General features: G+C 43.6%; 1 protein-coding gene across 1 annotated transcript in view; it reads left to right on the top strand.

Moving 5' to 3' along the window:
- Positions 1 to 3,573: 3,573 nt before the first annotated feature.
- Positions 3,574 to 23,238, top strand: part of LOC144721272 (ankyrin repeat and SOCS box protein 15-like) — a 30,728-nt gene continuing 11,063 nt past the window's right edge. The window contains exons 1-7 of the mRNA XM_078598768.1: positions 3,574 to 3,798; positions 6,114 to 6,234; positions 6,524 to 6,573; positions 12,915 to 13,046; positions 16,017 to 16,175; positions 20,656 to 20,901; positions 22,703 to 22,874. Coding sequence (XP_078454894.1) covers positions 6,128 to 6,234; positions 6,524 to 6,573; positions 12,915 to 13,046; positions 16,017 to 16,175; positions 20,656 to 20,901; positions 22,703 to 22,874 — 866 coding nt within the window. The 5' untranslated portion in view covers positions 3,574 to 3,798; positions 6,114 to 6,127. The remainder of the gene's footprint in view (positions 3,799 to 6,113; positions 6,235 to 6,523; positions 6,574 to 12,914; positions 13,047 to 16,016; positions 16,176 to 20,655; positions 20,902 to 22,702; positions 22,875 to 23,238) is intronic.

Genomic DNA, 23,238 nt, shown 5'->3' with positions numbered 1-23,238 from the left:
GTTATCAGATGTCTATAGCCAGACAAGTGAATTATTCATCCGACTTTCGGACACAGGTGTGACAGCAAGGCGGTATATGCAGTGCACACATCGTCGTAATAAGAATGCCATTTATAACTTGCGCAAAACAGGCTGCTTCCAAAAAAATGTGAACACTTCCGAGAATTTTCAACAACACCACAAGAAATGCGCCTCCGAGCTTCTGGAGACCACCTGGAGAAGATTCCAGGCACGCGTTGGCAACGATGGTGAACAATTGGAGTCTCTTTCACTTTTTTTAGCTATTAACATACATTTGTTTGAAAGATTTCGTGACTGCAGGGATTCATATTCTTGGTTCTTTCGGTAAAGTCACGTGGAAGGGAAAAAATAAAATAATATACTCTTAGTTCTTTCGGTAAAGTCACGTAGGTAAAATTAATACAAATAAAACAATAAAAATCACGACGTTTCGGAGGCAACACAAACTTCCGTCTTCAGGTAAAACCGTCACAGCAAAATATCTGTACTTTATATAGTGGTTAAAGCGATGGGTTATTACCTTGTTATCGCGGCATCTCTTGAGGAAGGTCAGCGTCTCGAGAAGCTGTGACTTCTTGTCTCGTTGTCTGTTAAAAACTCTAACAGATAGGTGGAATTCCTCCCCGTAGAGGGCATTAATTCTAGATTTGAAGATTTCGTGACTGCAAGGATTCATACTCTTAGTTCTTTCGGTAAAGTCACCTGAAGACGGAAGTTTGTGTTGCATCCGAAACGTCGTGATTTTTATTGTCTTATTTTTATTAATTTTACTTACGTGACTTTACCGAAAGAACTAAGAGTATGAATCCTTGCAGTCACGAAAGCTTCAAATCTAGAAATAAAATAATAATGAAAAACATAATAAACTAAATTTTATGATTTTTTAAAATTTACTTTATTATTTCCCCTCCTACGTGACTTTACCGAAAGAACCAAGAATATACATATTCTTAGGTTTTTTTCGGTAAAGTCACGTAGGTTAAAATATCAAATTAAAATTAATAAAAGTAAAATAAAAATAACCGTCACAGCACGATAGCTGTATCAAGTAAGACTCTTACTATCAAGTAAGACTCTTACTTGATACAGCTATCGTGCTGTGACGGTTCCACTTGAAGACGGAAGCTTGTGTTGCCTCCGAAACGTCGTGATTTTTTGTTTATTTTTATTTTACTTTTATTAATTTTTATTTAAACTTTTTACCTACGTGACTTTACCGAAAAAAACTAAGAATATGAATCCTTGCAGTCACGAAAGCTTCAAATCTACAAGAATATACATTTGTTATCATGTGACGGTGTATTGTCCGTTCTTTATCCATTAAAAACGATAGTCCCATATAAGTGTCAAACATGTTTTGAAGCACCCTGCATTTCACGGACATAAATGACTGACTGAGCTCCAGAGCCAAGCTGAGTATCACTCATCATCATCATCCATGGTCAATGCATTGCTGCATGAACGCCCAATCAAACCACTACCACCTCTTCAATCCACCACCACCACCACGTAATCATACATAATGAAAACCACAGTTAAACCAATTACAGATATGATTCGTACAAAGTAAACGAATACACGTGTTGTACACCATAACGCACAAGCGCAAAACGAAATAATTCGAAATAACCATAATCATCATCAGCCATGATCAATCGACTGCTGAAGGGCCTCCGTGAGCCACCGTCACCTTTCATCATCCTGAGATGCAACAATCGATCCAGCACGTGCACATGAGCTGTTCTCATCGCTCCATCTCCTCGGTTCGTCCTAACAAAAGTGTTCCCACTGCCTGCGCCATAAATAGCGGTGCCACGATGGAGAAATGTTAAATACCTCGCCTGGTACACAGGAGGTCGTAGTTTTAATGCCGACCCTTTATAATTTCAGTTTGCATGTTGTCTCCGTGGTCATGTGGATTATTTTTTATCAGGGTCCTCCAGTTTTTCCCTGCACATTTAGAAATACGCGTTCAGATTATTTGGTTGCTATAAAAAAAAACATTACACGTGATAAGCCACTTCGTTGAGCAATCATTTGTGACCAGGTCGCTTGTGAAAAATAGGTATACAGTATAGCTCAGTGGGCCTTACCAGGTAATTTTTTTAATCATTCATAGTTTAGTTTACATGGGTGTGCCAAGCATAGCGCTAGCTTTGTAGAGACTCCACTACCAGACTGTTGGCAATGTTCTTGGTTCGGACTCAAGGAATTGCCACCAGTCGCCTGCTTTATAGTGTTGACCTGAATCACAAAAAGACAACACTGCCCACCACGAGATGGATGATCGACTAACATAGCTCAAACTCAGATTTCTAGGTCGGTGGTTCTCTTCATAACTCGCTGTGATTGAATTATATCACATACGATACTGGTGCGATTTCCTGTTCCTCTTAGCTATGCGGATGTTCTGAAGCTTTAAGATGCGATGCAACACGAACTTTAGATTGGCTAAAATAAACAAAGCTCTTACAAACCATTTGCTACCCGGAACAGTGGAAGTTATTGCTTCACTTTTGGAAAATAATATGAATGGGACATTTGGCTAGATTAAGCTTTTGCTCAGACAGTCGCGTTTTTTGTGTGTGCAGAGTATCAAAGAACCAGACATGTTGCCGAGGTGTCATGGTTAGCAAACTGGAGTTGCAATCCAGAGGTCGCCCGCTCTATTTGAAGCTAAAATGATGGTGCAAGTTCATTAAAATCCCTCCCCCAGTCTGTCCACGCAGCACCATGAACGTGTACACCGCAGTCAGTGAATCGGTAGGTCACGTGTGCGTGTGGTGGGGCAAAGTGTGGGGACTCGCACCTCTTCCAAGGCGTCTGGGTCAGCGTCGAAGAGGAAGCCAAAACAACCCAGATTTGATGTTTTCGTGACTGCAGGGATCCATACTCTTTGGTTCTTTCGGTAAAGTCACGTAGGTATAAAATGAAATAAATTAAATCACGACGCTTCGATTGCAACACAATCAATTATCATCAGGTGGGAAAACCACAGCAAGAACAATGTGTTTTTATGTGGTTTTCCCACCTGATGATGATTGCTTGTGTTACAATCGAAACGTCGTGATTTCAATGTGCTCCCTGCTGCTATCTACCGGTAGAATATGAAGACTGCAGCAACGCACAGTTTTCGGCAGTAGTGAGAGCCACTGAAAATTGATCGTTTATGGATTACCCTTTTAAAGGTGCGCGGGGGGGGGGGGCGATCAATAGTCCCATTTAATACACACTGTGTCACACACAAAACATACCGTACCGAAATTATTTCTAATCCATAATGGTACATTTTAAACTGAAGAAAATGCGTGCAGTTATTTTTCACGGTTATTTTTTGTTCTTCCACGGCATGTCGTGTTCTTCAATGCGCGTAAAACTTAGTTTGTCATCTCCTCGTTTCCACCACCCACCGGTCATCGCGCCTTAGAGCTCCTATTTTTAGGGCTGTATCTGGGCCGAATTACCATATGCTGGCTCGTTAGTGGTCTGATTATAGAAGCACCCCACACGTCCCAAATAGAGCATTGCGCAATTCCTCGTGAAACACACGCACACACAACGCAGCACGCCTGGCAGACGAATAATAGCGCTGTGCATCGCTCGTCCCCTTTCTAACGCCCAGTTCACTGGACGCTTATGGATAGCAACGCGTGGCTGTGGCGCTGAGTTGGATGTCATCCTTCTCGTGATAGACACAGCGACCGAGAAGATAGCGTCTCGCTCCCCGTGAGCCCCTGCGAGCGAGCAGAGGTCAACACGGGCGGTCTGGCTTCGAAGGTACCGTGCCGCACACACAACCCAAACGATGCGCGTTCGTTTAATCGCCTTCCTTTCGGCACATCCGATTGACACGGTTGGCTACGTACTGGTGCGAAAGATGTTCAACGTGCATACATTCCGAAAACGGTTGGAATTTAATTCGTTGTATCATCCTGTGAATCCTGCATGGTACTTTTATTTTACTTTTATTAATTTTGATTTTTTTACCTACGTGACTTTACCGAAAAAACCTAAGAATATGAATACTTGCAGTTACGAAAGCTTCAAATCTAGAATGGTACAAATGCTATGCTACTTGTTATCTTGTTTGTTTTTTTATCGTGTGAAGTATGTATCTACGTCACCACAACGTCTTGACATAACAGGACAGCTTATTTGACAATGCTTAAACGCTGTGTTGTCTCTTGACTTGAAGCTTTCGTGACTGCAGGAATTCATACTCGTTGGGTCTTTCGGTAAAGTCACGTAGATAGAAAAAATATTAATTAAAAAATCACGACGTTTCGATCGCTACACAAGCGATCGTCTTCAGGTGAAAAAATACAGCAGGCGAACTGCTGTATTTTTGTGTTGTACTGTGTTGTCCATATCTGAAAACATTAATTGTACATGCTATCGCGTATTAAATGTGTGACCCTAGCAGTTATTTTATATTCACCTCCCTTAATTCTAATGCTTTAAAGTTGTAATGCAGCATTCGATGTGTGTGTGTAAAGAACAGCTGGAACATCCAAATCGGTCAAATGCTAATGGCAATGTGCATTGCCTACCAAATACGAGGACATTGAGAAATTGACATAAAAATCGAAATAAAGCCTTTGTACTGCATTTTGTTCCATTTGTTCCCCACGTCGTAAATTTCGTATGCTGCTGGACAATCACAATTATCAAACCCCCACTTCCATGGGAGGGTTTTTCCATTTATTTCTGGCCGTAGTTGGAACACGAATATCGGACAGCAGCAAATGCGCAGCCACATTGCGTGGGTTGAAAAGCCGAAGCAATCGAGGCACGTGTCACCTGTACAATGGCTCTGCAATCAAGACGCGTGTCAGCAGGCAAGTGAAGCGTGTGTCCCTGAGATTCGAGTGATGACGTCAGGGCACTATCACGGCCTTCTGCACGATTGCATTCAAGAATAAATGACCCCATTAGCATTGCCAGGTATTTTTCTTTAGTCGCCACGACGGCGAGATGTTAACTACCTCGCCTGGTATACAGGATGGTCGTGGGTTCGATCCTCGACCCCGTATATGTGTTCTCCCCGTGGTCGCGTGGATTTTTCTTCGGGTCCTCCGTTTTTTCCCCTCCACATTTAGAAACGTGCGTTTAGAATAACTAGCTGCGATGAATTTCCACATGATAAGCCACTTCTTTGAGCTATCATTTGTGGCCAGATCGCTTCGAAAAAAGAGCTATTTCGCTCAGTGGGTTTTACCCGGTAAAATAAAAAAATATTATAAGCTGCCTAAATGTAGGTTACACAGTATACTGTGTTATGATATGTGTTAATATCTAGGTCGCACCATGCAATAAAAAACACATGTTTATTCAGTAATCATTAGTTTGTAGATCAATGATGTGATGCCGTGTGAATGAATGAATGATACGGCAGCAACGTAACAAGATAATTTGGCCGTTTTTGTAACATCATCTCCCACATTTGCCAAAAAAAATTCATTGCGTGCGTGGAATGAACAAGTGGGTTCCAGCTTTCCCTTGAGGACTCCCGATTGGGTTATCTTCCAGCGCCAGGTTATCATCCAACGCTATCAACGTAACCCATCCAAATACGTCGTTGGCCTGGCACGTGTCGTGAGGGGCACTGCAAGATCCGACCATGTACGTCCGAGTCTCGCCGAGCTGCATTGGCTTTTGGTTGTCAAACGAAAACATGATCATGTTGCACTCATTACACATGAAGTTTGTTTTGCCACAAATGAATAAACATACCTTGCTGGTCTCGTTTGGGAGCATAAACCATCACGCGAACTCCGGCCATCGAACAAAAGACGGTCACTGCATCGCGCACTTTCACATGCTCTTCTGCGGCCGTCGGGAACGCTCCTCCTTCAGATATTAGGAAGCTGCTGGAGCTATGCACTTTTAAATCTGGATTGAAAACTCAATTCTTTAGAATTACTATTTTGTGTTTAGTTTGTTGTCCTTCCCCAGCACCTGCTATTAGCACGGTTGGCTACGTACGGTGCGAAACAAGTTCAACACACGTACGCACATTAACTGCTGAACAGATTTTTTTTTAAAGCGACCCCTGTGGGAACCCGACCTCCTGCGCGCCACGTGCCTTTCAGGAGCAATCAACAACATGGATGAAATGTCAGAGGAGGAGATGACCGAACTTGCCCTCCAGATGAGCCTGCAGGAGATGTTCGCATCGTACGAGCGCAAATCTTCAGACGCGGGCGAGAGCACGTACGGCGGAGTCGAGAGACGTTGCACTGCAGTGTTGGTGTATGCCCCCGATGCTATTGCACCGCAGCTAAGAGCCAGCCGCGTTTCCGTACGAATTTGTTGTGCAGCTTTACGCAAGGAGGCACACCTGCTCGCGTAGATAACTTCGGTGTGTGCATAGTTGTTTGAATGCATGCACGCATGTACATCCTATGCAAAAAAAATGTCATCAAGGCTAAATGGCATTGGGATATGAGTACGGCTTTAATTGCGTGTTTGTTGTTGTTGCGTAATGTTTTGTGTTTCACAGCTGTACCAATTCAGATTTGTTTGTGAAGCTGACCGAAGCCATCACGAAAGGTAACAACATAAAAACAAGACTTTTCTCGTGAGAAATCCCCTTTTTTACTACACGCTTTTATTTAACTCACTCTGTCTGTTGTTGTCCTATCCTCAAATATTGTAACTCAATTTTAAACCACTTCCCAATGTGGTATCGACTGCAAACGTGGTATACTTATGTCATACTGATGACAATACCATATTCTATCATAAAAAATCTAAAAAGTATTTTAAACATTTATTTTTATATGTTATGTTTCGGCTTGGGTCTAATTGTCCACGCTCAACTGACGTTGGCTGTTTCGGGGCCACTTCCTGGAGTCGTGGAGTTCTGCCATTACGAGTAGGGTACATTTCATTAAAGCGTTCTTTTAAAAAAGTTTTTTTTTAATATTACTTATCTGCTTTCCGGTTGCACAACGCCCCCGAGCAATGATTGGAAGCCAACGCTTTGTTCGTGCACAAAGTGCGAACGCTTAAAACGAGTCTGAACCCCATCGCAGACTCTCAATGGAAACAGATCTGGAAGTCGCTGCCCCCCCCCACCACTCAACTTAAAAGGGGGGGTGGTTGGGACATCCAATTTAAATTCCTGAACGGCACTTCACCTGGCAATTCAGAAGCGAGTCGGAGTTCGTTAGCGGCGTGACTCTGTGGACCGACTGGGGTACAGACTCAATGGAAAGGAGGCAGATTTCGAAAAGAGCGTGGGATCCATTCTTAGATAACAAACTCCGGTGACATCCAGGACTCACCCTGGCCCAGTGTCAGGGACGCAACTGCCTCTTGCAACGTGGGGGGGTGGGGGTGCAAGATACGACTCTGGACCTCCCCTTCTTTCTCCCGACTCACTTGTACTGAACTAGCTCCAAGCATGGTGCTGTTTCATTCAGACGCTGTCTCCCCGACAGACCTGGTCTTCACCTGAGGACGGCTGCTTGCGTTGTGGCCGAAACGTCGTGAAAATTATTTTATTATGTTTTATTTTATTATTTCCATTCTACGTGACTTTACCGAAAGAACCAAGAAGATGAATCCCTGCAGTCACGAAAGCTTTAAATCGAAATTTAGCTACGGATGTGTTTAACCCGTTAACGATACTATGTTAGGCTATAACTATATATACTATTTTGGTTGCACCGTGTGTTGGGTTTAGAGGAAGACAGTCTCACAGTGACAGTATCAATTAAAAAAAAACATTTAAAGCTACGATACTCACAATTAAGTTATGCGTCTTGCTTTCGTGCACACGTCAGTTAGCAAGAAAGCCTGGTGTTCAGTAGCAAACACCAGATGCGCTATTATATTTAACACAATGTTTTTTTCGGAATAATTTTTTTTGATATTTGTAACAATTTTTTGGCCATTTATGGTTACCGTAATTGTTCTTGGAAGAAAAAAAATTATCACGTTTTTTTGTACTTGTTTATCTGTTAATTCGGCCCCCCTCCTTGTGGCCGGACTGGGCCCCTATGCGTCACATAACGCTGCCATATACCCCCCAATAGTTGCGCCCCCTCCCCAGAGCCTGCGGGACGCACACCTTGTTATCCGCTTGAGATCAATTCCCTCCACCAACATGGGCAGCTCTGTGTAGTCTCTCAGGGTAAGAATGGCCAACTCTGTAAAATTCCAATCGTAGGCTCTGTAAATTAAGGACGCATCATACGACCTGTAACTTCAGGCCAGTGTGTTTATCATTGGAAATCTACCATCCGTCGGAATACATGAATAAAAAAATAGTACTCTTAGGTTTTTTCGGTAAAGTCACGTAGGTAAAAAATTTTAATTAATAAAAGTTAAACAAGACAAATTAAAAATTCACGACGTTTCGGAAGCAACACAAGCCTCCGTCTTCAGGTGGAACCGTCACAGCCACGACAGCTGTATCAAGTAAATGAAAAAAAAAATAGTATTTTTTGAATTTTCCAATGCATATTAGCAATGTGTTAATAATATATATATATAATAAGGCATCATACAAACCCTGAATATGTTCGATCCATCGGTTGTGATCATTATACTCCCTTGGAATTAAAATGTCTCCTTTGCAGAGACTGTAAAAGATAGGATCTCAAGTATGCAATGACAAGAAAACAAAGTGTGAAAACATTCAATGTCATTTTACTCTTGCGAAGGCTGTGCCACCGTCAAAGTCGGACAACTTAAACACAAATAACTTGATACGGGAAGTTTGTTTGTACAGTCCATGGCGAGCCTGATTTAATTTTGGCTCGGAGTCAATAATTCAAACCCAGCGTCTCAGCGGTGCGGGCTCAGGTATCTCGCATTGCCGTGACACAGCCACCAGCCACCATCACCGTCGTCTCTCATCGATAAACAGCTTCTTTTGCTCCACCGTACCACTGACGACATCGCCGGAATCTGGGAACAATCAAATGACAAAACTGCTGAATAAAGCCGGCGAGAAATCATCCCCAGTGAGGAGCTCGCATCTGGCTCCAATTCCAAATGGCTCGCATGGCAGAGCCTAAAAACAGACTGAGAGTGGGTTTCGGCAGATGCAATGAAATCATGGCGGGGGGGGGGGCTTCTGCAACCGAACAATGTGCAGCAACACAATGCACTCCTCAAGATTTGGCAATGCCAACACCAGAAGCGGTGGTCTGTGCAGATTATAGGGAAAAGACGATATATTCTTAGGTTTTTTCGGTAAAGTCACGTAGGTAAAAATTTAAAATTTAAATTAATAAAAGTAAAATAAAAATAAAATAAAAATCACGAAGTTTCGGAGGCAACACAAGCTTCCATATTCAGGTGGAACCGTCACAGCACGCTACGGGGTAGTATCTCTTGGAATCTCTCATTTACTTGATACAGCAAGCGTGCTGTGACGGTTCCACCTGAAGACGGAGGGCTTGTGTTGCCTCCGAAACGTCGTGATTTTTATTTTACTTTTATTAATTTTAATTTTAAATTTTTACCTACGTGACTTTACCGAAAAAACCTAAGAATATGAATCCTTGCACTCACGAAAGCTTCAAATCTAAAGACGATATAGGTTGCACAGGAGACACGACGGAGAAGAACAACACAAGCTACCATGGCAACCCACCTTCCATTAGGCAAGCAATGATTCACCACGGCCCAGCAATTCCACGACTTGGCGTGAGTCATAATTTTATTCAGAAATCAACTCTTTTGACATCTTGTTTATAATGCCTCATTTGTATTGGGAGGGGGGGGGGGGACGGGGGTTCTGGCCAATTTGTTCAGTCACATTCACTCAAATAATGTTGGCGCATATTTAGCAAATAATGTAAATAGTTAATGTAAATAATTAATTGTTTGCAAAAATGTTTCCCAAACATGATCTTTATTGCGCCATTGGTTTAATGTAATGAGGCAAAGCTTCCAATCGCATCTTTCGCACAACTGCACCCCTTTCTTGTTAGAGAACGGCACACAAAAGCAGATATGACAGAGCTAAATCTGAGGACCCTTTAATTGACCTCTCGTCCACAGAGTAGGGGGCAGCACTTTCCCACACACTCTGTCACTAAGAGTAATCAGTCCCTCCAGAAAAACGCGATTATGCGATCGCAAGATTTCACGCAAAATCAGCCAAAGTCCGCATATTTATGCGGGGGGCGCGTTTTTTCAAATACGCCGCACTTTCGCCGCATAAATTGCAGATTTCCGCACGCAAAATATGCGGGCTTGCATGATTTCATAATCCCCGCATTTTCGTTGCAAAAAGTCACATATATCTTAGCAGAAAGTAGAAAAATGTGGCGTTTACTTCACACAAGCGCAGCCATTTCCCCTGTTGCCATGGGAACGTTATGAAGTGACGTCACTCATTACGCGACATCATTGAAAAGCTGCAAACCCCGCGATGCCAATGAAACCATGATGAAGCCCGCAAATCTTTCTCATTTGCCAACAAACATAAGCGCAAAAGACCGCGCAAACCAGTTCCCCAGTGTGTTACATGACAGTGGGGGCAAATTATTTTGCATAGCTACCTCTGTAAAGCAGGAAGCACACATTTTATTTTTTAATATTTTATTTATTCATTTTTACAGAAGTTGTAGCATATTCATTTTGTAAAGCTACAGAACTTGTTCGACTCAATGTTTTGTAAGTTTGAGCCATCTGTTTGTTAAGGTCTGAAATAAAACAAGATGAGAACTTAAATATTCCCAGCACTTTCTGTGATGTAGTATGCTTGCTTATCATAGGAAGTAATAAGAAATGACTCTTTACATTAAAGTAGTAGCCTAGTGAATAGGGTGTTGGGGGAATCACTTTTTTTTCTCTTTTTCATCAAACCGCAGTTTTTGCAAGTTCCCGCAATTTTTGCAAGTTCCCGCAATTTAATCGCATAAAATTGCATAAATATCCCGCATATTCCATCGCATTTTTTAAGAAAACGTGCCGCATAATCAACGATTTTTGCCCGCAACAATCACCAAAAAACTCCGCGTTTTTCTGGAGGGACTGAGTAATGTTTGTCGCACGACAATAAAACCGAACAATACAATGTTCCAGTGATGATTAGGTGACCGAGCTGAAACTATATATTCTTAGGTTTTTTCGGTAAAGTCACGTAGGTAAAAAAATTAAATTAATAAAAGTAAAATAAAACAAAATAAAAAATAAAAAAATCACGACGTTTCGGAAGCAACACAAGTACTTGATACAGCTGTCGTGGCTGTGACGGTTCACCTGAAGACGGAGGCTTGTGTTGCTTCCGAAACGTCGTGATTTTTTTTATTTTGTTTTATTTTACTTTTATTAATTTATTTTTTTTACCTACGTGACTTTACCGAAAAAACCTAAGAATATGAATCCTTGCAGTCACGAAAGCTTCAAATCTAGAACGAGCTGAGACTATTAACACCCTGCACATGAGAGCCACGTTTAATCGCAGGTAGCTTCCTGAATGCAAACCTCGGATCGCAACGGTGCCGGCTAAAATTCTATACACGTATCATGAGCCCAATGCTCAATGGTGTCTATGCAGCTGTGCATGCCCACCTACCAGAGTTGCACAGCCTTGTATCGTCATAAAGTATTCCCTCGTTATCCACGAACTTGATATTCGCGATTTCGGGTGTCCGCGAATAGCATTTGTAACTCTACACGACTGCCTCAAGAGAGCGAGAGAGAGGAAGTGACAAAACAAGTAACGCGAGATTCCAAAGAACACAGGATGAGATGTTACTATCCTTTGTGCAAGCACTTCCAAGAGTTCATGAACAGTGAGCCTGGTGAAATTTGGGGAGCGCATCGTCAGTAGTGAACCTTTGGTTCCTAGGGTGTTTCGGCCTTTCATACTATACACCCTCCCCAAAGGCGGCCAGCGACAGGGTGATCAATCCTACGCTTGCGTCCCATTCCCAATTAGTCATAGCAGTTGCCTTGTTGTTGATAGCCAACATCCCATGGGACTATGCCTCAAGAGAGAGAGAGGAAGTGACAAAACAAGTAACGCGAGAGAATGTGATGCGAAAAAGTGATGAGAGATAAAGTCATAAGTTCATTTATAACTTACGTTTTCTGCTTTCGTATTTATATGTATTTATGTTTATTATAACCACATTTTATTCGTGTCATTTAAACGTTCGTGTATTGAATAGCGCATTTATATATAATGATCAAAGGGAATTCATTATCCGCAACATTTGCTATTCGCGAGCATCTCGGGAACGTATCCCTCGCTAATAACGATGGAACGCTGTCGATGAACGCAAACAGGGGAGGAGGGGGGGGAGATTCCATTGCACCGGTGCAAAAAATGGCTCGAGATCGGCGTGTTAACTGTGGCACGATGTCTCGGGAACGTATCCCTCGCTAATAACGAGGGAACGCTGTCGATGAACGCAAACAGGGGAGGAGAGAGGGGGGGAGATTCCATTGCACCGGTGCGAGAAATGGCTCGAGAACGGCGTGGTAACTGTGGCACGATGTCTCGGGAACGTATCCCTCGCTAATAACGAGGGAACGCTGTCGATGAACGCAAACAGGGGAGGAGAGAGGGGAGGGAGATTCCATTGCACCGGTGCGAGAAATGGCTCGAGAACGGCGTGTTTACTGTGGCACGATGTCTCGGGAACGAATCCCTCGCTAATAACGAGGGAACGCTGTCGATGAACGCAAACAGGGGAGGAGAGAGGGGAGGGAGATTCCATTGCACCGGTGCGAGAAATGGCTCGAGAACGGCGTGTTTACTGTGGCACGATGTCTCGGGAACGAATCCCTCGCTAATAACGAGGGAACGCTGTCGATGAACGCAAACAGGGGAGGAGAGAGGGGAGGGAGATTCCATTGCACCGGTGCGAGAAATGGCTCGAGAACGGCGTGGTAACTGTGGCACGATGTCTTTCCTGCAGGCGAGCTGGACGTCGTGAAGAGCATGTTGAGGCACAGCAGGGCTCCGTGTGAAAAAGACGAGGAGGGTTGGAGCGTCCTGCACAGGGCAGCCGCTCAAGGAGACGGCGAGGTCCTGAGAGCCGTGGCCGACGGTAAACTCATCGCCTGCACCCCTCCCGTCGAATAGCGCGGTTGGCTACGTACGGTGCGGACGAAGTTCAACGTACGCAGGCACACAATCCGATAGCTGTGACAGAAGAAAAAATTAACCCGTAAAAACAAAGTTTTTCACTATAAATCCTTTATATGCGTGGCATCGGTTTTATTTTATTATTCATTTCTGTTTTTCTTGAGTAAGAGTTTCATTTTTATCACATTGGTATTTTAAATTAAATATGAATTTTTTTTTTCCTAAAAAGTGGAAAATTTGGGAATTTTTTTTCACGAAAATAAATTGTCACGCACAACGAGTCTGTGTGCAAAATGTCAGCTCGATTGGATCACGGGAAGTGGGTTAAAAAACGACCGAAAGATTTGCACGGTCGTAAGCGCGCAAGCAAGCAAGTGAACTTGATATAAAGGATTTAAAAATAGATGGAAATGTCAAGCCACGTACTGGTGCGAAAGATGTTCAACGTACATACATACATTCATGCCAAGAACACTTTGAATTCGAGGGAAACAAGTCATTTCTGTTGTATCCTCCTGTGAATCCTGCATGGTACGACGATAAACTGGCTTCACCACCCGCACCCCTCCACCGATTAGCGAGGTTGGCTTCGTACGGTGCAAAATGAATTCAACGTAGATGCACACAAACCGATAGCTGTAACAATAACAAAGTGATGTAACTATCAAGCCACCTGTTTACAACACTCTCGTTTCAATATTTTTCACGTAGATAGGTTCAAAGAAAATAACACAAAAATAACAAAAAAACTACGACGTTTCGATCACAACACAAGCGGTCGTCATCAGGAGGAAAGACGATCGCTTGTGTTGTGAACCAAACGTCGTAGTTTTTTTGTTATTTTCTTTGAACCTATCTACGTGACTTTACCAAAAGACCCAAAGAATGTGAATTCCTGCAGTCGCGAAAGCTTTAAGTCAAGACTCTCGTGTTAATTTTAAACATCCGCTCTCCGTTACAGAGAGTGAAACGTGTTCAAGCTCATTTTTCAGGTATTGATTTAATAAAGAGGAATTTACTGGTTACATTTAACAGCTAGGACTAAAACGCAGTTCCCATATAATTATATCGGCACATTCTTACCTATATTGCATCCTACAGCAACGTGGAGGTAAAGGTATGCATGCACATTCTTACACGTCCAAAGAATGAAAGCAATCTCGATCCTGATAAATACCAGCGAAAATACGCTTCAATTACAAATTAATTAATCAACGCTCCCCTTGAAGTATAGCAACAAGCTGCAATGATGTCTTTATTTTCTCGATTTTTTTTTAAGTCCACGCAAAATACGACGAGACAGACGCGTATCGCAGCTGTTTGCTTAATATGACTCGAGATTTTTTGACGACAGTGTCATCGTGTGCTAATTAATAGTTTTTTTTATTTGCTAAGCAACAGGTCACACATTATTCCCAAAGGATGCTTGATGAAACGAGTACATTCATTTTCTTTTCCCGAGATAAAAATAATGAAAGCTGAAATCGGTCAAATGAAGGATTGGGCGCAGAGGTGGGCTACGATAAGTGTGACAAACAGCAGAGTGATCAAATATAATACATCTTGGGGGCTTCTACAGCCATAGCTGTAATAGCGATAATTATGCACACAATTATGAAATATATTCTTGGTTCTTTCGGTAAAGTCACGTAGAAGGGAAATAATAAAATAATTCAAATATAAAACAATAAAAATCATCACGACGTTTCGACTGCAACACAAGCAATCATCATCAAGTAGGAAATCCACAGCAAGCAAATTTGTTTTATATTTGTATCATTTTGTTATTTCCCTTCTACGTGACTTTACCGAAAGAACCAAGAATATGAATCCCTGCAGTCACGAAAGCTTTAAATCAAAATTATGAAACAGTAAATACATACAAAAACGAATAAACCGCTGTAGTATTGTATTTTTTTGGTGATTCACCAAGGCAATATTGGACCAATGTGGAACAAATTGTCGATAGTATTGACATTCCGTCATGGTTTTATCTCTTTATTGTTCTTGGCTTTTCTCTATGAAAAGTGCCGGTGAGGTGGCCGAGCCGGCGCGTGTTTGCCACTTGTTGCGAAGAATTGCGGTCCGAGACAGGCAGTCACCCTGGTTAATACTGTGGGTGCGCAGTATTCACAAAGGATATGCACCATCTGCTTCACGGTAGACATTAAAGATCCAATGACTTTTCTTAGAAATTTTAAAGAGAACAACCTGTGTGCTGGCATCATTGGCCAATTTTTTTAAATCAACTTAAATTTACTTAAATTAATGAAAACCACGTTGCAACACTGCCCCCTACTGGCAGGCTATACTCGTCTATGAAGCAAAGCGCTTTCGTGTCAACCTTGTTTCATAATGGCGTGAATACTAAATGTACTCATTGTCATGACTGTTATTATAATTGTATAAGTAGGATATTTAGAAAGAATCGATCGTCTCGGCTGTAATTAAACAATGTTAACAATTTTGATTGAAAGCTTTCGTGACTGCAGGGATTCATATTCTTGGTTCTTTCGGTAAAGTCACGTAGAAGGGAAATAATAATATAAATATAAAACAATAAAAATTCTCACGTTTCGACTGCAACACAAGCACTCATCATCAGGTGTGAAATCCACAGCAAGAAATATTTTTTTTTGTTCTTGGGTTGTTTTCTTGCTGTGGATTTCACACCTGATGATGATTGCTTGTGTTGCAGTCGAAACGTCGTGAGAATTTTTTATTGTTTTGTATTTCTATAATTTTATTATTTCCCTTCTACGTGACTTTACCGAAAGAACCAAGAATAAAATGTTAACAATATCACGCCACCGTAATATCCCAATGTCAATGCATTTCACCAGCGATGCTCATGGGTGACAAGTCGTTGTGTAGGTGGCGTGCTGTTGATTGGCCGTGCCATCTGAATCGCTGGCTCTGTTACGTATTGCAGCGTGTCCGTACAGCATCTGGGAGCAGACGACCTCCGACGGAGACACTGCCCTGTCCCTCGCCATAAAAGGTGGACACACGGAGAGCGTGCGTCTGATGCTGGAGAGGGGCTTCGATGCCAATGCGCCGTGTGGAAACGAAGAAACTCCACTCTACGCTGGTACGGAGACAATGCCACTGTCATTGCACGGTTGGCTCCGTCATTGCACGGTTGGCACGTCCGATTAGCAGGGTTGGCTATGTACGGTGCAAAAGAAGTTCAACATACACACATATGGGAGGGTGCTTCAGACGTCGAGAGATTTACAATCGTGTGGCAGCAGCCACTGCCACAAATTACAACCAGTTTGCCATTGTTCTTCTCACATCATCGTTATCTATCCACTGCTGAAGGCCGACCAAATCTGTCATGGTGTCTCATGGTCCGTATCTGGTATTTAATATATATAAAAAAAACAATGACAGCTTTTGCTCTAGTTTGCAGTGTGCATTTCAGCAGAATCCCCCCAAAATACTCTCAGCATACAAAAGGATTATATCACTCAATTGTATGTGGCGTGCTTTTATTGTTGTATTTGACAAGACTAAAAATAGAGAAAGCCATGCGTGCTGGAATGAAGGTCTACATTTGCCAATATTCGATTAAAAAAACCCGACAAATAACTTAATTTTGTAAACCCACGTAGAAAACATGACCCCCTACTGGCAGGCTACAACCGTCTGTGAAACACAGCGTCCTTGTGCGATGAGAACGGTGCAAATAGCAAATGTACAACATTTTGTGTTTTATATGTAGCCGTCTGCATATAAAGTTGTGTTAGCTACCACCAAAACAGGGCCCTGACAGGGCAGTGATCAGCTGCCCGCTGCTGTGTTTGCGTGCTGTACCACCTCTTCGTTCGGTGTGGAAACTGCTTCAGTTTTAGTTTGTGCTGTTGGCTTTGGTCTAGCAGTGGTTCCAATTCCGTACCGATCCGTTCACCTGGGGGTACGTGTGCCATCTTTAGCGAGCACGCGACACCATGCACCTAATGGTGGATTGGTTTAACACGCAGTATGCTTTCGCGACCAAAATTATGCATAATAGAGGTTTTTTGGGTTAGCTTGCAGAAATGTGTCTGTCGTTAAACCCGCCAAAACCCGACACAGCCAATTAGTAAGGTTTGTCACGTAAATAAAGCATGCCAATTAATTTAACAAAACATGTGGGCAATGTTTTGTTGATATAAAGAAATAACCGAATGCATTTTGTGTGACATCTGTGAAAGAAGAACTTCATAGCTCATCGGATTTCTCCGCGATAAAGATTTTTGAATTACACATCGGACATTTAATTAGCCTGTGGTATCATATTTAACTATTTCCAGTCTACGACGATTAGGGGGGGTACCCTGAGAGTTGATGTGGTTAGTAGTCGGGTTTGTACACGACAATCAAAAGGTGGGGGCACCACTGCTCTAGACACGTCAACCGAACGCCCTCGTTCTCTCCACGAACTTCCAGGCTCACGTGGCGAGCCGATGCCGCACGTTGTGATGACAGCAACCACGTGGTTTATGTATTGTCCGTGTGTCTCCACGTGGAGAGAGGGAGGGCGCATAGCTCTGGCTCGCTGTTCACATTCCAGCCACCGTTCTCATTGGGGTTTCATACCCTTGCCCACACAGCTGCCTTGTGTCAACATAGATCGGGCAAACATGTGCCGCCGATACAACGAAACATTGCAACGATGAGGTCAAGGCTAATTAAAGTCTTCACAACCGGGCGAGCCAGTGTCAATAGCGTAGCGCAGTTTGCCCTTTTTATTATTACACGCTTTTATATTTAACTCACTCGGTCTGCTGTATCCTCAAAAAAATATTGTAACTCAATTTTTACCCACTTCCCAATGTGCTATCGACTGCAAACTTGAAATAACGATGTAATACTGATGACAAGACTATATTCTATCATAAACAAAATCCAAAACATATTTCTTAACATTTTACACGCTTTTATTTAACTTACTCTGTCTGTTGCCGTATCCTAAAATCTTGTAACTCAATTTAAACCGTCTTCCTAATGTCGTATCGACTGCAAACTTGGTATAGGTATGTCATACTGATGACAATACTATATTCTATCGTTATAAATAAAATATTTTAAAACAATATTTTTACGGCTTAAATTGTCCACGCTCAACTCACGTTGTCTGTAAATCACCACGTGGTCCCTGACGTCACGGCAAGCCTCGGGGAGCCACGCCGAGGGGGGGGGGCATGTGGAAGGAGGGGAGGGGCGATGGGGGAAGGGGACAGGGGGAGGGGCAGCTCGGACAGTACATTTCATTAAAGCGTGTTTAAAAAAAGTATTTTTAAATATTTTATTTCTTGTGACAGCACGTGCGGTCGCGTGTATTTACATCGCCCAATCGGGGATCTTCGTCGTATAATTAGCTCAACGTGTGGAGAGACGTTGCTGGTTTCATTCACGAGATGGTCAGCTCTGATTTCGGTGCCGGTTTTTATTTAAAGTCCAACAGGTGCGGAGCACGGGTTCACAGCCATCGCATGCCCTCGAGCGAACGCTCCGGCACATTGTCACGCGAGACACTGGACACACACCAGACGATGTGACGTTGATCGTTCTCGAGCAGTGCCCCCCCCCACCTCCTGGTCACTTCTCCCTCTCTCTCTCAACACTAGTAACACAAAGTATTCATATTATCGCAACATAATTATAATAATAGCAGCAATTCATCCAGGGATCTCAGTGCGCCGTGCACGAAGTTAGGAAATAGAAATACTACAAAGTCCAGAGTCCACTGCTCGTACATGGGAAGTGCAGGCCAGGCAAAACAGATGAGTCTTTAGAAAATACCTTAAGAAACTTTTTGGTTAACGCAGCTATAAGTTTCTTTTTTGGGGCGGGGGGGGGTAGATATTAGGCTTAGGGCGCTTTAATCAGGGTGGTTAACGTAACTTAATTTTTTTAAAATTAAATATCATTATAAATTCACGTCTGAAACAAACAGTGTAAAATGGAAATAATAAAATAATAAAAAGAAAACAATAAAATATTTTATTATGTTTTATTTTTTTTATTTTATTATATCCATTCTACGTGACTTTACCGAAATAATCAAGAAGATGAATCCCTGCAGTCACGAAAGCTTTAAATCGAAATTTAAACATTGTAAACATTGTCATTATTTCCGCATCAACTTGCAATTGCATCACAGCCACCGCAGACCACCTTGAGGACCGTCGTGGACCACTGTTGGTGGCACCGGGACCCACATTCTGAGAACCACCGCTTTAGAATTATCAAGAGGCGATTTGTTTTTTGTCAAGTACCCTTTCATTTTCAGATGGAAGAAAAGAGGTAGGCAGCGACGACGGGTCGATGGAGGTGGATCTTGAAGATCTTGAAATTGACCCAGGATTGGAATGATTGGGGTGATAGGGTCTCGACATCTGTGAAAAAAAGCTTCATAGCTCATCGGATTTTTTTCAGGATAAATAAAGATTCCGACTCTGAGGGTCTCATGCACTCGAGAAACATTTGGCCGCGGCATATTTTTGATCATCTGGAGTTTGGAGATGGGTAGGCCGTAGAGGAGAGAGTTGCAAGAGTCGAGTTGGCACGTGATGAAGGCACGGATGTGTTGCGCAGACGGAGGCATGAGCTCTCGCAGTATTGAGATGCGTGAGGAGAGGACGAGGGCTCGAGGATCAATGACAACCGCAAGTTGACGCACTCGTTGGCAGTATTCCGTCAGAGTTTACTCTTTGCCAGAGTGAATTTTATTCCGTGTTGGGGTGGGGAAGGGAGGGAGGTTACTCAATGAGCCTAAACGCAACATATAACCTGCGTTTAATTTGCTTGAATCTACAATTGTCAACAGAATGTGCTCTTCCAGTGTCTCACAGTGTGTTGTTCGGAAAAATGAAAAGAACCGGAAAGAGAGGAAGACCTAAAAGAGAATGGCTTGACGACGACATTAGAGATTGGTGCCAGAAATATATGTACTACCTGAGCATGTAACAATAGGTTTTACCCTTCCTGGCAATAAAACAACGTGTTAAAACACCAAACAGAATCCTTTTTCAAGGAATCGTGTCTGCATTAACCACACACAGTCCTTGAGGTGAACATGAGGTGGTAGGAAACAGCACACGTGCTTGGAGCATATATATAAGCTGGGTTGGAAGAGGGGGGGGGAAAGGGCGCCTTGACAAAATAATTTGCATATCAAGAGTAATTTAGCATATTTATGGGAAATGCAGGTATGTGATTAGTACTACTTATGCCCGTGCATTATGCAGGATTAGCAGCATCCAAGGGAGGGGATATGGGAAATGCAGGGTATGTGATTAGTACTACTTATGTCCGTGCATTATGCAGGATTAGCAGCATCACGTGGAGGGGATAGGGGTAGCATTAATAAAGGGAAGGAATGTTAATAGTATGTAGCTGCAGTAACTAAACCACCACGTAAAAAACTAAAGTATATTGTACCTGAGCATATTGGCACAAGACAGAGGCAATGTGCAGTGGACGCCTATGGGGCAATCTGCCCACATGGATCGCGGTGGTGGTGATGATGATGATGATGGAGCATCTTGACACTTTGCCCCGTAAACGCGGCGGTGGTGCAGCCGTCAAGCGCGGCTCGCTGCCGGCAGCCGAGCTGCTGCTGCGCTACGGAGCCAACGTCAACCACGGCCACCACAACCGCTGGACTGCGCTGCACGAGGCTGCGCGCCTGGGCCGTCGCGACTTCGCCGCGCTGCTGCTTCGCAACCGCGCCTACGTGGAGCAGAAGACGGCCTTTGGCTTCACGGCGCTGGCCATAGCGGCGCAGCACGGGCACGCGGACGTCCTGAGGCTGTTGCTGGATCGCGGTGAGCCCCGAGGAGCTTCGAGCCGCCGCTGGCGAGACGCGGGCGAGCGGTAAAGGCCACGCGCGTTTTGAAAGCCGCTTTTGTTGCAGAGGTTCGCGGTTCGGGTACGACGGACGCCCTTGGTTAATACTGCGGTGTGTATTATTAACCATACATATGCGTCATCTGCTTCGGTAGTGGACGTGAAAGATCGATTGTAACGACTCCGACGATAAAGTAATAAGAGGAGACACTTTTATTTAAAGACTTCCGCAAAAGCTACCCTACTAAAGACTTCTACAATCAGGGAGCCTAGGATTCGTTCTTGTCTTCCTGCTTGTGTCTTCCTCCGAGCGTCCCCACTCCTCGTGTTCTCTTCTTATATATCCCTCAGCCCCCTTCCTCGAACCTTCTATTCTCCTATTTTTTTTACTTTTAGCCAATCCCTGTCCGTTCCCTCTAACGGCTCCTTTCTGTTTTCCAGTTTTCTCGTTCAACCCTTATTCTTCCATTCGGAGACCTTTGTTTATTTGTAAATAGCCGTTAGGCGTCGAAGTTCGCCAAATATAATAAATTATTGTACTCACAAATGACTCACAATGTTTGGGAAGCAATATTGCTCCCTACCGGCAGACGAGTGTCCACTTGCAGGCCGGTGCTGCGTTTACTCTGAGGCACAAGGACAGTTGATCACACAAATTCACGTGAAAAACTGTTAGAAAAGCCATGCATGTACATACATGATTTTCTTTCCTTGATTCCAGGGTTTAAGTGAACTTCTTAACTAAATTCAAAGACAAAAATATATAAATCGAAATCAATCAATTCATATACACAAGTCAATGCATCTCTCGTTAGCAAAAGCATCAGCAAGGTTTGAGTCTACGTTTGTAATCGATACATTGCAATATGCCTAAGAGTACTTACTTTCACCTGAGCCTGATATTTTACAAAGGCCTCGTGTCGAGAAATTAAGTAAATTATAAAATCAATAAATTTGGATCCCTGCTAATTGGAAAAAAAAAACCTGCTGAGGCGTAGTGCATGTATTCAGCCAGGCACGGGTCTTTAACACAGGTGGATAACCTTTTCCTTCATGGGACCTAAATAGGACTTTCAAATTTATTTGGCGGGGCCACTCATTAACACACACTCCTCAGTCACTTCTCGTCATTCCACTTGTCTAGAATGAACTCATTTCTTGAGAACTGCTGGTTGTGCTTAGTTGTCCTTCCCCCGCGCAGTTGGCTACGTACGGTGCGAAATAAGTTCAACGTACAAGAGTTCCTCGTAGTGACAAATGACTGCGCGTACTAAAATCAGAAACGCAGTGTTGGCGGGTCGAAAGTATTCCCCTCTATCTTCTTGGTTCTATCGGTAAAGTCACGTAGAAGGGAAATAATGGATTCAGACGCTGTCTTTCCGACAGACCTGTTCTTCACCTGAGAACGGCTGCTTGCGTTGTGGCCGAAACGTCGTGAGAATTGTATTTTATTATGTTTAATTTTTATTATTTTATTATTTCCCTTCTACGTGACTTTACGGAAAGAACCAAGAAGATGAATCCCTGCAGTCACGAAAGCTTTAAATCGAAATTTATTCCCCTCTAGTACCCGCTCAGTGCTGCTGAGATGCTTGCGGTGACGGGATATAATTCGCGGGCTATTTCACAGCGGCGAAGAAAAAAATAGTCCCCTCTAGTGACAGATCGGTGGGCCCTTTTTGAGGTGGTAGGTTTCACGGGCTGCATGGATGAAGTCGCGGGCCTGACCCGTGCGCCATAGGTTTCCCACCCTCGGCTCTGCGAGCTCCCTCCTCCCAGGTGCGAACGTCCTCGCTCAGGCGGAGGACGCCGCCACGGTGCTGTACGAGGCGAGCAGCCACGGCCACATCGACTGCATCACGCTGCTGCTTCAGCACGGAGCGAACCCCAACATCCCAAACGTCACGGGCCACCTGCCCATCCACCGCGCCGCTTTCAAGGGCCACGTCCGGTCTGTGCATGGGGGGGGGGGGGGCGGGGGCCACGCGTGACCGCGTTTAAAGGGGACAGGCGGTGCAAAAACTCAGAAGGGCCCCACAGTCAATGTTCAACAAACTTCGCGCAAATGCCCAGCGTCTTGCTGATCTCGTTAAGGAGCGTAAACCGTCACGCGAACTCCGGTCAACCTCGCAGCAGCGGCGGCTTTTGGCTCGCCGTCGAACAAAGACGGTGGTCACCGCATCGCGCGCTTTCGGATGCACTTCCGCGGCCGTCTGGAACGCTCTTCCTTCCGATATTAGGAAGCCACTGGAGCTATGCACTTTTACATATATATTGAAGCCTCATTTCTTTCGAACTGATTGTTGTATTTGGTT

The sequence above is a fragment of the Lampetra planeri genome, chromosome 11 (genome assembly GCF_965212315.1).
Source record: "Lampetra planeri chromosome 11, kcLamPlan1.2.h2, whole genome shotgun sequence".
Classification (NCBI taxonomy): Eukaryota; Metazoa; Chordata; class Hyperoartia; order Petromyzontiformes; family Petromyzontidae; genus Lampetra; species Lampetra planeri.
Note: the sequence above shows the minus strand (reverse complement) of the source record. Positions and strands in the feature narration are given on the sequence as shown.